This window comes from Onychostoma macrolepis, chromosome 24 (genome assembly GCF_012432095.1).
Source record: "Onychostoma macrolepis isolate SWU-2019 chromosome 24, ASM1243209v1, whole genome shotgun sequence".
In the NCBI taxonomy this organism is placed as follows: domain Eukaryota; kingdom Metazoa; phylum Chordata; class Actinopteri; order Cypriniformes; family Cyprinidae; genus Onychostoma; species Onychostoma macrolepis.
The window spans coordinates 9,625,633-9,642,475 of NC_081178.1; the positions used below are offsets into that span (position 1 = coordinate 9,625,633).

The following is a 16,843-nucleotide window of genomic DNA, read 5'->3' on the forward strand; positions in this document are numbered from 1 at the left end:
GAGAAATATTCACTAGAGTAAAATGTCTGGCAACTAGCACCGATTTATTCCTGTCACTCTTATGGTTTATGCTACCATAGTCCTCCATAATTTTGGTCTTCTAGACCATAACATTAGCCACACATAGTCCCAAGTGCCCAAGTCTCATGCAAATATAGCCCCTCTGTGTGCATCATTACATATTCCAGACAAATACTTTGCGTTCACTGCTTTTACGGAGTTTCTGAAGCAGGGCGAACCAGCGTGCCCTCATTAAAACGAATACGGCCGAAAGCCTTTTATCCTCGTGGGAAATAAACCGAGCTCGCGAGTCAAATTCACTTTGCCGCACCACCCACAGGAGGAGCGCGCGCCCAATTGAATCAACGCTCGCCGCCGCTTTTGGAAGCGACGTTCACTTGAGTCCCCGTGGGTACACCGCTCATTTCTCTCTGTCTTACTCTATATACCCACTAGTCCACCTCTGAAAGGTACAGACCCCTAAAGAGGAGAAGAAAACGAAGGGAGGGGAAGGGAGAAACAGGAGAGACTGCAGTTGGTGCATGGCATGAAGACGCGACTGTTGGGGACCCGGCTGAGCATGGCACATTATGCCAGGATCTGAACTGAGACGGGGACCGGGTTTGGGCTCTTAGATATGGGTGTTATAATAAGAAGAAACCCTTGAGTTTGCAGGAGCAAAGGGTTAGGAATGTGCTTGATGTCGTTCGGTGTGACGCTTTTGGATGCGCAATTCTGGATGGGATGAAATCGCGTAACCGGGGGCCAAATCTAGGCGCTTAACGTGAGACCACCGATCTGAGCTCCCCAGAGCTGCGTTAAACCACATCTTCTGCCCCTCGCAGCCTTGCTGAGGGGACAACCACAGAAAGTTTCGCGATGGCTCTCGTCATGGAACCGGTTAGTAAATGGAGCCCCAGTCAAGTTGTGGACTGGATGAAAGGTACGTAATGCTTTTTGCTCCCTAAACCCACAAAGTCGTTCTAATCTAATGGCGCAGTAGTCAAGAAAAACGATTATTTGATATGTCAGATCATTTTTGTTCTAGTCGGGCATTCTTGATGTCTTTTTCCCAAGTAGTGAAGCGTACAGGTGTCTGATATTAATAATGGCAATAAGGGTGTGAATTACTGTAGGCTATGTGTTGGAGTCTGACCCTCAATGCAACGACCTGAAGGAAGTCAAATAAAAGTCTTATAAGTCAGTGTTCCTTTACTTGTAACTATTTACAAGTTTGTGTTTCAATTAGTGTTTTCAGACAGCGTTCAGTATCCACAAAAGTTATTTACAAGTTACTCGGAAAGCACTATATAGCCGCTAGCGAACCGAAGTCCCGTTTGCCTGAGGAGGTAACCATAGCAACAGTTCGCTGCTCGAGCGCTTTCCGTTATGGGATGGTACGACAAAACACGATTAATGTAATTATTTCTCTCTTTATCATAATAAAGTATAAGCTTTTTGCTTCAAATGTCTTTAAGATAGTTGACGGTTAGCTAGGGACTAGTTAGGAACGTCGACAGAAAATTAGGCTACTGACTGAAATTCCTTTAAAAAGTCAACCGCACTGAAAGCTATAGATCAGTACATATCGAATCGCATAATTCAGCCAACAAAAGATATTTAGCGACTTATCTACAATCATGAGAATTCAACTGTTTTGGCACAACAAGGAGCTTTCACTCCGAATCGCTCTAACTTACACTAGCAGTATGGGAGTGCTGGTCACAGAACATCAAAAACCACCTTTATCGTTATTAGATGATTTTATGGGGGTCCTTAAATGTGATGTGAAGGAGCTCCCTCATGTATAGCTGAAGAAGAGAAGCAGGATCTTTGATGCGCGGAGGCGGAGGGGGCAATTACGCACCTTCTCGGCTCTCGTGGGCGTGGGCGGCGTGTCCAGATTCGTCATCACAATAACAAATCGAGCAGTGAGTTATCGAGGTTGTATGACAGGGTTCGAGCGCGGCCCAGTGGGATAATGATTCACAGATCTGTGATATAAGGCTTGTTATCAGATAACAGACATAAAATTGTTCTTCATATCATGTCTTCCAGCGAAAATGTAATGACGAAGTAGAAATATGCGAGAATTGCATTGGGTTTTCTGCATTTGCAAATAATGAAGGTTATGAAAGCAGCATATTGTACTATTTTATTAGTTTTTTGCACTGGTTCACTGGAAACCTCGGATGAACTAGGCCTACTATAGACTTTGGGGAGTGACACATCCCCCTATATTCATATTACTGACACAGTGTTTGATTCTCAAATGAATACATTTGTTCCCTCAATCCTGAATATGTGGTCAAAGCTTTAATCCTTTCATTAAATGATGGACTTTTGTGTGTGCATGTGTACTAGAATTATGCAGTGTTTGTGTCTTGTCATTTGTGCGTCAATGTGAGCATCTGTGAGGAACAGCTGAGAGACTAACCATCAGAGCAGGACTGTAAAGAAGGGATATTTGCCCTCAGTTTGGACTCAAATTGTTGTGTGTACCACATTAAGGGACTGTAATTACATTTATTGTTACGCTCTCTATCAATTTGTCTCATCATTCATCCATTCAGACTTGTACTTATTAGCTATAATATCTACCTAGACCCATTAGCGGCTTGATACTGACCCTCGTTTACTGTCCCAATTACAAGCGCATAACCTGCAAAAGATAGAGCTGCTGTATTTTACCTGCTTGTGAAGAGCAGATTAATTTAATAGCGCAGCTAATGCAGCTTACAGAGAGACAGGATGTAGCTGAATCAGTCTGGTTCAGGCTGAATTGAAGTGGAGGCTTATGTGTGTGTGTGTGTGTTGGAGGGGTACATATGTACATGAGCTTTAGGTCAAACTGCATCTGTGACTTATAGCAAATCTATTTTTCAGATTGTGACTCAGAGAGTCAGTGAGCGTTTTGATCGATGCCTGTACATGCTGCACACACCCCCAGGCCTACACATTACACTCCGCACACCCCCTCTATAGCCCTCTCTAAATGTCATTATTAAAGTCTCACTAATGCTGGAATGGTGTATTGGTGCTGCCTGGAGTGGCACAAACTCGCTTACTTCAGAATCAGCACAGCATTTGGAAGAGACTGCTGAACGGTGGGAGGGACGTCTCAAACTGCTTTGTCTGTCCTCGACGACACTTTAAAGTGATCATGTGGACACGAAACCAATTTTGTCCATGTTGCAGAGCCACAAATGATATCCAGCACTTGAAAACACAAATCAGACTTTAGGCCAGTTCACACCAAGAACGATAACTAAGTAGGGGTGACAAACGATTAATCGTGATTAATCGCGATTAATCGCGATTAATCGCATCAATATATATATATATATATATATATATATATATAAAGATAAATGTTATATTAATATATAAAATATTTATATTTATATATAATATAAATTGTAACTATAAACGAACAACATGTAGGTAAGTAAATGATGACAGAATTTAAATTAAAATTAAATTTACATTTCGGACATATACACTCTTAAAATTAAAGGTGTTTAAAAGGTTCTTCACAGTGATGCCATGGAAGAAGCATTTTTGGTTCCATAAAGAACCATTCAGTCAAAGGTTCTTTAAAGAACCATCTCTTTCTTACCTTTTATAATCTGAAGAACCTTCTTTCGCCACAAAGAATCTTTTGTGAAACAGAAAGGTTCTTCAGATGTTCTTTATGCAACCATTTAGACAAAAGGGGTCTTCTATGGCATCGTGAAGCATCTTTATTTTTAAGAGTGTAGTATGGATTTTGGTCGAACTATATGGCTTCAGAAATATTGCAGAGAAGAGTTGCGTTGGATTTGATTATCTTAAAATCTTGCGTTGTATTTGATTAGCCTGAGATGTGGAAGCTGTCTGGGGTCATTGAGATCAGACTGTGATTAATATGCATTTAATAAGAGGTGTGGAGCTGAAGGAACAGAGACAGAGAAAGAGCGTGAAGATGAAGATGCAAGCAAGTGAGACGTAGTGCTAGGACTGATTACTGTTAAATGGAGGATTCCTAAGACTTGCATTTGTAATGCTCTTTAATGAATATATTACTTTTCTATGTTTAATTGTTGTGGTGTCTCAGAGCCATGCTGGGCCTTTTAATAAACAGTGGCTAGGAAAGATGAGGCTGAGAATACAGCAGGACATTTAATGGTACATCAGCCTGTACCCTGGAGACTTACAAGATTTAACGGAATTATTTGCTCTGTTCTGAAATAGCATGGCCTCAGTGTCTTGGTTAAAAGGTAACTATCAGCAGATGTCGCAAACCAATAAATGACAATGTGTTTGCTTCGGTGTGTGACTGTTTGCAAGAGCTGCACAGTTTGGTCAAAAAGATCTCAAATATTGTGTTTGTGATTTAAACAGCAGTTTTGTAAACCTACAACTTACATTGCTGATGCTTACAAAATCAAAATCATTTATAACTGTAATTAAAAACAATTGCAAATGATAATATAAATAATATAATACATAATTATAATACATTTGTAATTTTTGGAATTATTCATCACACCGATGCTGTTTTATCTAGAAAGATGTCAGAAAGATGAGAACTTAAGAAGTATTTATTTAAATATTCAAAAATATTCAAAAAACTTAAAAGCTCTTAAGCTATATATAACAAATGTGGATAAAATATTATTTTTACAATTTTTATTTCGATTAATTATTTTAACTGTGTAAATATTTTAATATTTAGCTAAAATTCTGTTGTTTCATGTATTGAATGTTTAAGTCTCATGTTCCACTGTTGAGTATTCATGATGTTTTGCTCTCATTGAAAACTTGAAGCACTTATTATGACATAATATTGCAATTTGCATAGAACAACTTCTTAGAATTACTTAACCTAAATTTGTAATTGTTATAATGACGGCAGATTTTAGTTTATGGAAATATGACCTTTTAAGTTCAGTCAAGGCATTTCCTTGGAAATAATTAATCCAGCTGTGGCCTTCATGTCCTCACTTTTTAAGGATCGAACACCTTTTCTTTTTTTTTTTTTTTTTACAGTTTTGGGAATGCAACAGCTGAAAACACAGCTTTAGGGTGTCTGTGGGTGTGTATGACTGCTCCTTCCTCTTGATTAGCTTTCTGACCGCGGGGCTTTAGATCTAATCAAGTTCTGTCACATCACTGCAGCCTCACAAACTCTGATAGGCAGCAAGTTTGCTCTCTCCATCTCTCTATCTCCAGTTCTTACTTTGTTTCTCCTTTTCTTGCTCTTTCCCATAAGTGCTGTGTATAATCATCTCCTGCGGCTACCAGTGTGCGTCACTTTCCATGAATACAGCTTATTTAGTAAAAGCATCAGAGACACAAATCCCATGTTTTTTTTTTTTTTGTTTTGTTTTTTTTTTGTGAGAAGTATTAGAAATGTTATGTAACATAAAATTAACCTAACATGAAGTTATGAGCAAAATGTTCATCAAGCTCAACCACTAAATCCTGCTATCTAAATTATTGTTTGAAAAAAAAAAAAAAAATTTTTCAGGCTCTTTTTTATGTCTCATGCCCTATTTGTGGAAAGCGCCATGTATCTGCTATGCTGGCCAACACATTCCGGAGAACAGAGAAGTAAACATCTCAGCCTCTGATTGAAGGCCCGCCTCTGATGCCAATGCCTCCATCTCTGTAAAGATTAGGGTGGAGCTCTTTGGCTGAACTAGAACCAGCCTCTGTGGTTTCCCAGTTAGACTGTGGTCCTGGTCTTGCTGTGCTTTTGTGGCTTGTGGTTTTACTGGGAGGCAGCAGTGCTTCAGATAGAGTCATTGAGGGAGTGTTCAATATAACAGACCGATGCTGGGAGCTGTGCACTAGAGCCTATAAATCCGCTGACGGACCACTCAAGTCCTGAATCAGTACCTACTGAGATATTTTGGTATCAAAATCAATTCGACTGAGAATTGTTCATCACACAGATGCAGTGATGAATAGATAAAATGACTGAGTCAGAGCTCTTTTATAGTTCATTAAACTCTGTTGTGTTCATTTAAATATCAACTTTGTCTCAGATTTTCCTTTGGAGAAATAAAACGAATATTTTTGTAATATATTATTGAATAATAATAATAATAATAATAATAAAATGATGTAGTATTATTATTACAGTATATTTAAAGAAAATTAAATTAAACAGTTATTGAAATACAGTAAGTCGATAAATCTATGTGACAAAATGTGAATAAAGTGAAAAAATGAAAAACCGTCTGAGAAGCTGGCAGTTATGTTCATTTAAATATCAACTCAGATTTTGCCTAAAATTCCTTTGGAAAAACAAAGCTTGAATATTTCTGTAATATATTATTGATAATAATAATAATAATAATAATTTATTATTTTATAAAAAGACTATTAAATGAAGCAGGTGTTGAAATACAGTATGACTATAAAACAATGTCACAAAAATATGGATAAAAAAATGTCTGAGAATTTGGATATTACGATCGTTTAAATGTCAACTTTGTTTTTAGATTTTTTTCCTCAAATTCCTTTGTAAATTCCTTTGGAAAAACGAAACTTGGATATTTATGTAACATTATTTAGAATAAAATAAAATAAACAAATGACAGCTTTGTTTCAGGTTTTTCCTCGAATTCTGTTGGAAAAATAAAACTTGAATATAAATAATAAATTATTAAATAATAACGATTTATTAAATAATAATGATTTATTATTATTAAATAAAAAGTTAAACAAATGAAACCATTATCAACATACTATATAGAATATATAGAATATACTATATAACAAAATTATGGATGGAGAAGCTGAATAGAGCAGTATATCATGCCTGCCTATGGGAAACAATTGAGATATTAGAGAGACAGCTTTTTTGTTTTCTTCCCCTTTAGCTGCTACATGCACATAGATCTAACGATTATATATAATTCAAAACACTTCAAGAGTTTCAGCTCATTCGCTTTGAACAAAAAACCTGAACTCATTTTCCTTCCTGGCATTCTTCGCTTAAACTTTTTCTTTTTTACCAATGGAGCAGAAGAAGAATCGCAGCTTCAGCTGAAATATCTTGACAGAAAGATGAAAGACCATGTAACGGCACGTCTCTCTCTCTCCGCTCCACACCGTCATAATTGATTGTCATGTAGGAAGGTGCATTAGCTGCTTTTTTGGGGCGCTTGCCTGAAATGAGACTCTGTCGTTTTGTGGCGTTCCGCTCAGAATGCTTTGGTGCTTTCTTTGATGGTTCATGAGGTTAAAATTGAGTGGAAAATGTATAGCACGCACTTATGGAGGTCATTAGAGCATATATATTCACGCACACACACATACATGTATCAGGCTCTCCAACTAAGGCGTTTTGGGGTTCCAGGCCTGTCTTCGGGGTGTGTCCTAAGGGAACACATGAATATTATATTGCATATGACATGTGGCGGAGCTGGGGAGGATTGACTGCGTGTGTGTGTGACAGAAATACAGAAATGGTTGAGAGCGAGAGGAAGAAAGCGAGGTTAAAGACCTTTGAATAATAATACACACACACACGCAGAGCTGTAGCGCTGTGTCCTGGGCTGCAGCTTCGAGGGGCGGGTGTGTGGGTGTGTGGCTTGGCTCGGGGCGACTCTTCCCTCCTGTGAAAAAGTGTAAAAGTGTGTTTGTGTGCTGTCAGTGGGTGTAAAGGGTGTGAGTCATCTCTGAATCACTTTATAGAACTGAAGAACCGCCGTATAGAGAGAAATATTCAGCAAAACACTCCGATACAGTATGTACTCGGTAAGAGACTGTACACGCCGCGCTGTTTCCCGTCTGTCAGAGCTCACATTTGTCCTGGACGGTGATCTGAAGATCATCTAAGGAATGAAACCACAACAACTCTTCAAAAACAGGCCAAAGCTGCAGAGTTTTACAGATGGGAGGAAAACGGTGACGCTCGCTATCCTCTTGAACAATTGTTTCATGTCTGCAGGGAGGAGAGCATCTGTTAGGAGACAAACTGGGTGGGGAACACCTGGGCTCCTCTGCTGATGCTCTGGATTCAGATCGTTACTCAAGAGTCAGTACCTGAGAGAGATCAGAAACAGGCTTTTAGGCGGTTGATGTGAAAATGGGATTCATGAGTAGGTGTTGCTGCTCTAGATCCATTAGAAAGAGGTACTACAGGGTTTGTCTGTAATGTTGTTGAGTCTGTGATGCTCCAAGTCAGATTTGGTGTCATACTCGTAGGGAAGAGAAGTGGCAAATGCAATTTTAATATATCCTGAGTGCAAAATGGAGACTTGCACCTTTATAGATTTATATCTGAGAAAAAGATCCCAGCAATTTTGTATGTGCACTCTCAAAACTTTAATTATGATGTACTATTTTTTGTAAAACATCTAAAAATGATTGAGTTGAAAGAAAGCTGTGAATTCAATGATGTATACCTTATGAATTTAATAAATTAAAGTAAAAAAGATTTAAGGTCTACATTTGGTACCATGGCGAATAAGCCCTATAAATGCTAATACAACATAACATTAAACATTGATAAATCTCCTCTTTTATTAATTTTGTGCAAAAACACACAATAAAATAATACTTTCAACATTTGCTCTCCTTATACAGATTTCCGTCTTTCTTTGCGAGTGATTGTTAAATGTGTCAAATTTGTTAAATGTGTTAATTTACAACTCTTCTTCATTGATGTTAAAGTTGGTGTTAAAGATGAAGAATATTTATGGAATGAGGAATAATTGTAGTTTCAATCAGGATAATTTCTCCATTCCTATATATTTTGATTGAAATTTAACAAAAATGTTATAAATATCTTAATAATATAGTAAACAATAGATAGTAAATTTTAGACAAATCTGAATTTTTTGGACATTTATTTTGGTATGTCTAACTCAAACAATCACTTCCGTGATAATCAGATTTTACAAAGGTAGTGTAGCTATTTTTAGTGTAGTAATTTTCTGTATTTTCTATAATCTTATATAGATTTACAGAAGCTCTCAAACTGCACACAGTAGATAAAATCTGCAATCAGAAACCAGAGATTTCAACATGATCACAAACATTTCTTGTTATGTTCAGAAAGAGTTTCAGAGGAGATCTCAGGAGTGTCAACTTTGATTTGTGACTTCAGATTTGCCAAGATTATGGAATCACAGATCGGAGGTCTCAGTGTGAGCTCATATATCCTAAATCACAGAAGTTTGAGGAATTTAGCTGTTGGAAATATAACATTTTAACTCATGAACAAAATTACTTGAATAAAGGTTTCTTTGCTGAAAGAAATTGAAAAATCAAGTCATTGAAATGATCTTCCCATTACTAGTTTATACTTCAATGAAACCTAATTAAGAACTCAATTAAGTCTCCTGAAAAAGAAACATCTGAGCTATTCAATTTTGTGAGGGTCCTTATATGGTTACCGTAAGTATATTATTGCCCATGCATTAAAACCTACACTCATCCTTCCATTTTCATTGCAAGGAAGGTGAAGAGATAAGAGGAAACAATAGGGAAGTCGGACTGGAAATGATTCAAACTCAGGTTGCCTGTGTGCATCGCATGTCAAAGCAAATGCACGCTTTTTCTCTCAGATAAGTGCTGTAGAACAAGCTAATCTGAAGAACCTGTAATGTAGCCTCAAGCATGTTACTCTGAAGACCATATAACCTCAAGAACATAAAGAACTAGTTATATTTTGTTCACAACCAAAGAGAAGAAACCAATCTGGAATATTGTGTTTATATTGTTGTAGAAGACAGTATTTATGAACATTCACTGTCGGTCCAAGAAGCAGCCCTTCAGCTCTCCTACTCCAGGAGAGGCTTGAGGCCCGGCTCTGCACAGCTGGACGGCTCATTTTGAGACAGGGTTTATTTAACTGATGAATTTTTCATCTCCAAAAGTCCCCTATGGCTTTGAGATTAAGTGATGGCAGAGGAAGGACGATTCAGTGATGGACACACACACACACACACACACACACACACTTTTAGAGCCTCATCGCAGGTGGTGTCATGACAGAACGCCAAAAAGCCTGTGTAGGAGTTCACAGCTGATTCATGGGTATTCTTATCCAATCCTTTTGCTATCTGTGTTCATGTTTCTTTTCAGGGATGTTACACCTTTTTGTAACCGTAACTAAGGCCACATTCACGCTGCAAGAATTAGTACTTAATTCTGATTTACTGCTTATATCCATTTTTTTTGGCTGCTCACATTATTAAATGTGGCCAGTATCTGATTTGAATGTGAATTGGTCACAGTCCTGAACTGCAAAAGACCAAAAATATGCAAAAGTGACAAGTAGCATGCTGTTGTACATGGAGGGCACTGAAGTCGGTGTTTACGTTTCATTTATAAGGTGACATGCTGTGGAAGACAGCAATTTCATGTGCAGGTTATAAGGAAGACGAGGATGAGGAAAAAGAGAGAAAAGTTTTTTTGTATATTTTCCCCTCAAGTTTTGCTTGTATTGAGCTGTCACTGTACTATTAATGAGTTCTAACACCTTACTGTACCTCCAGTCAGTCTCTCCAGCTGGCTTCCATATTAACCGATTGGATAGAGAGTCGGATTTGTAACACAAAGGTTGTGGGTTCTAGTGAATAACCAGCGCTCTCTCCACCCTCAATACCACGACTGAGGTGAGACCCTTGAGCAAGGCACTGAACCCCCAGTTAAAATTATTAAATGATTCGTTTGAGTCCTTGTGAAAATACAGTAAAAGTGAAAGATTATTACAATTTAAAATGATTCTAAAATGTAATATAATTTAAAATGCAATTTATTCCTGTGATGGCAAAGCTGAATTTCAGCAGCAATTTTTCCATTCTTCAATGTCACATGATCTTTCAGAAATCATTCAAGCTGATTTTTCTGCTCAAGAAACATTTCTTATTACTAACACTGAAAACAGTTGTTAATATATATTAGCAACTGCTTAATATTTTGGTGGATTTTTTCAGGATTCCTTGACGAACAGAAATCTCAAAAGAACAGCATTCATTTGAAAAGATTAAAAATGTTTTTAAGTATATATTAAAAATGATGATATCCCTCCTCTTTAAATGGCATCAGTGTGCTTATCTTTGTTTCCTCTCTTAATTTGTGTGTAGCTACTGTAACTAAGATTTTTTAAAGTGTAGCTTGAGATTAGTTTAACTACTTTAAATTATATATATATCTTGTAGCTTTGAAAACAACAGTTTCGAAGTAGTAACCCTATCATTGCAATCTGTGTACCATTAAATTGCACAAATCACCACAGTAGCCTTAAAGCAAATCAGGGAAACACTTTGAGTTTCCCATAAGCCCTTGAGCACTTTGTGGCCTTGAACGGTTGTCACGACAACGCTTTCAGTGGTCACCAAGTCTGCATAATGCACAGCACGGCTGCACGAAATGAGGTGAAGAATGAAGATGAATAGAATATAGAAGGAAGAGCACGACTAAATGACATTACTTAGACTGCGTCTGGGAGAGTTGGGAGGGTTCCGAATATCAGTAACTCTAGAGCTTTTTACCAGATCGTTTTATCTATCATTCAATGACGGGAAGCCGGGGAGGTGTTTAATATGTGTCATATTTTAAGTGCTCAGGCTAAGCTTTTTTCTTTATATCCTTTTGGCCCATTTTCCGGCGTTTTCTCTCTCTCCCTGCATTTTTACTGTGCTACCTGTCAGAGGAGCAGACTGTGTGCAATGAATAATGCACTGTAACAGAGCGAGGCTATTCTAATACTCCTGTATGACTGAGGGTTTGCAGAGACAGCGAGACAGGGGATCTGTTCAGGACAGAATATATGATCTGTAAATAATACCTCAGATTCGTTAATAAATCCACTACAGTGATGAATTAATCGCAAGCTGCTTGAGTGTAAGCAAGGGGCACCTTTGCTGTCTGATAACAGTGTGTCTTCACTGCTGCTCCGTGCGTCTGCTCATTTACGTGTGTATTTCTTATCTTTTTCTCTGTTCTTCCATGCACATTTGAATGGAACAATATATTGGTGGAAGCTGATTCTTTTTTCAAAATGTTTTTGAGAAAAATGTTTCTTTACTGGATTGGATTACAGTCATATTTCTGTCTTTATAGTACAACAGAAGGTTCATTCTTTAGTAATATGTGACCCTGGACCACAAAACCAGTCATATGGGTAAATATTTCGAAATTGAGATTTATACGTCATATGAAAGCTGAATAAATAAGCTTTCCAACGATGTATGGTTTGTTAGGATCGAACAATATTTGGCGATACAACTATTTGAATATCTTTAATTTGAGGGTGCAAAAAAAAATCTAAATATTGAGAAAATCGCCTTTAAAGTTGTCCAAATGAAGTTCTTACCAATGCATATTACTAATAAAAAATTAAGTTTTGATATATTTACAGTAGGAAATTTACAAAATATCTTCATGGAACATGATCTTTACTTAATGTCCTAATGATTTTTGGCATAAAAGAAAAATCAATAATTTTGACCCATACAATGTATTTTTGGCTATTGCTACAAATATACCCCAGCGACTTAAGACTGGTTTTGTGGTCCAGGGTCACAAATGATTCTAAAGGGGCTTGAGAAAGAATCTAAAGGAAAAATAAGGTCTTTAGAACCCCAAACATAATAATACACTACTGTACAAAATTGCAAAGGTTTTTTTTTTTTTTTTGAGGGAAATAAATTAACTTTTATTCTGCAAGAATGCATTAAATCTAGGGATGCACGATAGTTATCGGACAGATACATTATCGACCGCTATGGGTGAAAATGACATAATTTTTATTGCTCTGATAAATAAATGAAATCGAATAACTAGATCCGATAAATTATGCTTGCTGGTAAATCAATCAATCGGTCTGATTTATCTGAGAGTCATCCACTTTCCGAGTGCAAGTGACTGCAGTTTTAAACCGCAGTGACTCTCAGCTTGTGTCGCGCTCATTACGTCATCATCAAGTTTTAACACAACAAATCTTAGGCTATATCTCACTTGAAAAGTGAGCTGTATTAAAAGAAAATAATAATTAGGGACGGCATTCCAACGTCATATTGCACGTTTGTGACTTCAGCTGCTACTTCGTGGCGTTGTAGTAACCGTCTACTAGGGGAGAACAGCTGCTTTGCCGTGGTCATTACAACGTGACAGTTTATGTAGTTAAATGTTGCGTTTTATGGTATATACCATTGAATTCCATCAGTATACGATTCTACCATTAGTCTTTCATTTAATCTGTGTTGATTATGTTTTAAACTTAAGATAATTTTAACTATTTTTTAGTTTGTACAAAGATATGTCTGCTGTTAGCAACAGCACCTCAGGTAGCACTGAGACTAAAGATATGTGAAGAGAACAATGTAATTATTGCCTAAACATCCTCCTCATAATCCATCATTTGTATTTAAATAAATGACTGAATGCCATGTTGCGCCATCTTGTTTAGGTTGCTTAATGATTAGGTTCTGGTCAACGTAGCCGTTCCATTCGCAGCTGTTGCTTAAAGTCCCTATATAACTTCCTCATCCTCATGCACTAAAAAGGTTGAATAGATGCATTTCTTTATGCACGAAATATTTGAATATAAATTTGCTGTTAATGAGTTGTTAATTGCAGATAAAGCATAGTTCTGTTAAACCATTTCTGTTACTATGTATTGTGGTGCCTTACACAAAAAATAAAAACATTTGAAGAGTCAGGACTGATGTTTGCTATTATAGTTAGGCCAGAGCTACTAAAAAAACAGTTTCATCAGTGAATCTTAGATTTTGTATTCTCCTGGGTGCACAAACTGCAGATTATATGAAAATTATAATATAAAAATGTGAACTTATCGGCTATCTGTATCGGCCACGAGAAGGACTTAATTATCGGTTATCGGTATCGGTTAAAATTTTTCATATCGTGCATCCCTAATTATATCAGTCAAAAGTGATAATAAAGACTTTCCATTTCAAATAGATTCTGTTCTTTTGGGCTTTCTATTCATCAGAAATTCCTGAAAAAGAAATAGTCATGGTTTCCACAATGATATTCAACATTGAAAATTGCAAGAAATCAACAGCAAATCAGCATAATAGAATGCTATCGGAATGATCATTTGACACCGAAGACTGGAGTAATGATGCTGAAAATTCAGCTTTGCCATTCCTTAAATAAATTAGATTTTAAATTATGTTAAAATAGAAAACAGTTATTTTAAATTGTAATAATAGTTCATTATATTACTGGGTTTTTTTTTACTGTATTTTTGATCAAAGAAATGCAGCCTTAGTGAGCATAAGAGACTTCTTTCAAAAACAAATTTGAACAGTAGTCAATCTTAACAGAACACGAGGGTTAAAAGAGGCAATATACTATAGATTTGGTCACAATATTATAAATAATTAGTGCTATTAGCCTATAATGTCTCTAATTATTTTCCTTTTTGTGCATCTGTGCCCCTTTAAAATTATTATTTAATTTTCTGTAAAAAACAAAACAAAACAAAGCAAAGTACTGTTTAGATTTGTAATATAATAGCAGTCATTTTGGTTATTAACCAAAGTTTAAAACTTAATAATGGCTATGAGTATCAGCCAAAATTTCTGTATTGGTATAAAGGGTTGTCACTTGAATTCATGATGGGGCCTAAAACAGAATATTTAAGGGGCCTTTCTTGTCACAGGTATATTCCTAAGATTAACAATGGGATTTCACATTCTCTCAGCTTTTATTTAATTATTTTCTTTCTAAATCACTTCATCCTGTTGCCCACACATCATTATTTACAACATTAGCGAACAGTTAATTGTTCACTGCACCTGTCTGGTATGTGAATCAGAGTCGTGGCGTCAGCAGAAGTTAGTCATCGCATTCGCTTCAAGATTCTCATCCAGGTTAAATTCAGACCTCAGATCACCGACTAATTATCTAACAAGTAAAGCAGTCCCTCATTAATGAGTTCGATATTGTTTATGAACAGTAATGACAGCTATTGTTATTCTCGCTGTCTTGGCCAATGAGTTTTGGCCCGTCCTGATAATGAGCTGGATGATGATAGTTGCATTAGATTTAATTATTAAAGGGCAGCTAGTGAGATTAAAGAGTTCCTGCGACCTTCCTTCTTCCATACACTATCATAAACACATGCACATGCTGTAAGCAAAATATGTAAATCCTACAGTTATGTACGTTGTGTCGAACAGCAGCTGTTCGGAGAGTGCGGCTGCTGTGAGACGTGCCGTTGGGCGACAGAATGCTCAAGACTGACAAATGCAGTCCAACAAGTGTGTAGCATTATGGAGAGTGTGTGTCGTCACCTGTTTGATGGTGACAGTTGTGAATGGTGGTGTTTTCGAAACTTTCTAGATCACTCATTCTTTATTAGTCTATTTCTCTGTATTTATAGCCTTCGTAGCCACATCTATCCTGTACAGCTGACGGTAGCTTTATTATTTTGATTTATGTGTGCATCCTATCGGTTTTCAGAGGCATTACTGTAGACGGTGCAGCAATCATTTCTGATTTGATTTAGGATGGTTTTCATTCTGGACACGGAGCTTTCTAGACTGATATAGATCTCAAAATGGCTATGGTTATGGTTTAATTTAAACAAACTGTTTCTGTCCATCACAAATTCTATTTACATGCAGTTTTTTTGGACAGTTATGTTTCCTTTCCATCAAATGTACTTCTCGCTCAAACATAGGAAGGTTGCGATGTGGCTTAGCTGTCATTTACTGTCAGTTTGATGGATATGCGACATAGTTAGGTTGGAATACAGGTTGTCAGTCATCATGTGTAAGTGTGGAATCCATTGCGTTTCTTAGTTGTCACTGATTTTGGGGTAAACAGAGTCTGAAGCAGGAGAATTTATTAAGATGTTGTGCTACACAGACATTTGGCATGGACATACCTGAAGAGGTTGTAATTAATTATCAATCACTGCTGCTTTAAAGGAAAAATTTGCTGAAAATGTACTGAACCTCAGGCCATCCAAGATGCAGATGAGTTGGTTTCTTCTTCAGAACAAATTTGGAGAAATTTAGCATTACATCACTCACAAATGGATAGATAATCCACAATCCACTCCAATCCATTAATTAACGTATTGTGTTATTAAAAGCTGCATGTTTGTAAGAAACAAATCCATCATGTTTTTAGCTTCAAACCATTGCTTCCGGCTAAAATATGAGTCCTTTATCTATAATATTGCTTGAAAAAAGTCTTCTCTTCTGAATCAGGAGAGAAATATGCACAGAAAGCACTGTTTAAAAGTAAAAACCATTGGTAAGCAAGTGATGTAATTCTAAATTTCTAATATTCCTGTTTTGAAATCAATTACACCAAAGTGGATATAAATCTTAGTTTGTGTAGGATGAGATCTATGCATTGTAGTAATGGGCACATTTATGTTTGTAAATATACAAATATGTACTGTATATGGCAATATTTATTTCTGTGTTAGACAATGCAGACGTATAAATTACTCTGTTATTGCCTAAACCATTAATAGTGGTCAAGTGAAAGGTTTTTGAAATTAATTAACAGAAAATACATAAATATTTATTTCATAAACCTTGCACTTGTCCACTGATATCGCTTTGATGAGCAATTATTAAATGTTCAGCACCATCTGCATGACTCATGGGCTCTCTAACAGAAACCAGGTCAATGCTTAATTTACCAGTATCTTCACGCAAGGGGGGTGTGGGTAATATTAGATACTTTTATTATTACTTTTATGATATATCATCATCTTGTACATCCTAAGCTCATCTCTAAATGTTACAATTTAGTAGTAATGTACACTGGTCTTATGGGGGACATCTTCCCCCACTATCCCCTACCATTTGGGCACTTTAACCATAAATCCCACACACTTTGGGAT

General features: G+C 36.7%; 1 protein-coding gene across 15 annotated transcripts in view; it reads left to right on the top strand.

The window, feature by feature from the left end:
• Window positions 1–376: 376 nt before the first annotated feature.
• The window catches only part of cnksr2a (connector enhancer of kinase suppressor of Ras 2a), an 85,294-nt gene continuing 68,827 nt past the window's right edge, over window positions 377–16,843 (top strand). For 9 of the 15 annotated variants that reach the window (XM_058765107.1, XM_058765109.1, XM_058765108.1 and 6 more), the window contains exon 1: window positions 378–943. In XM_058765107.1, coding sequence (XP_058621090.1) covers window positions 880–943 — 64 coding nt within the window. In that variant the 5' untranslated portion in view covers window positions 378–879. Of the gene's footprint in view, window positions 944–16,843 lie in introns of all 15 variants that reach the window. The other 6 variants (XM_058765110.1, XM_058765112.1, XM_058765117.1 and 3 more) reach the window with 1 other exon arrangement.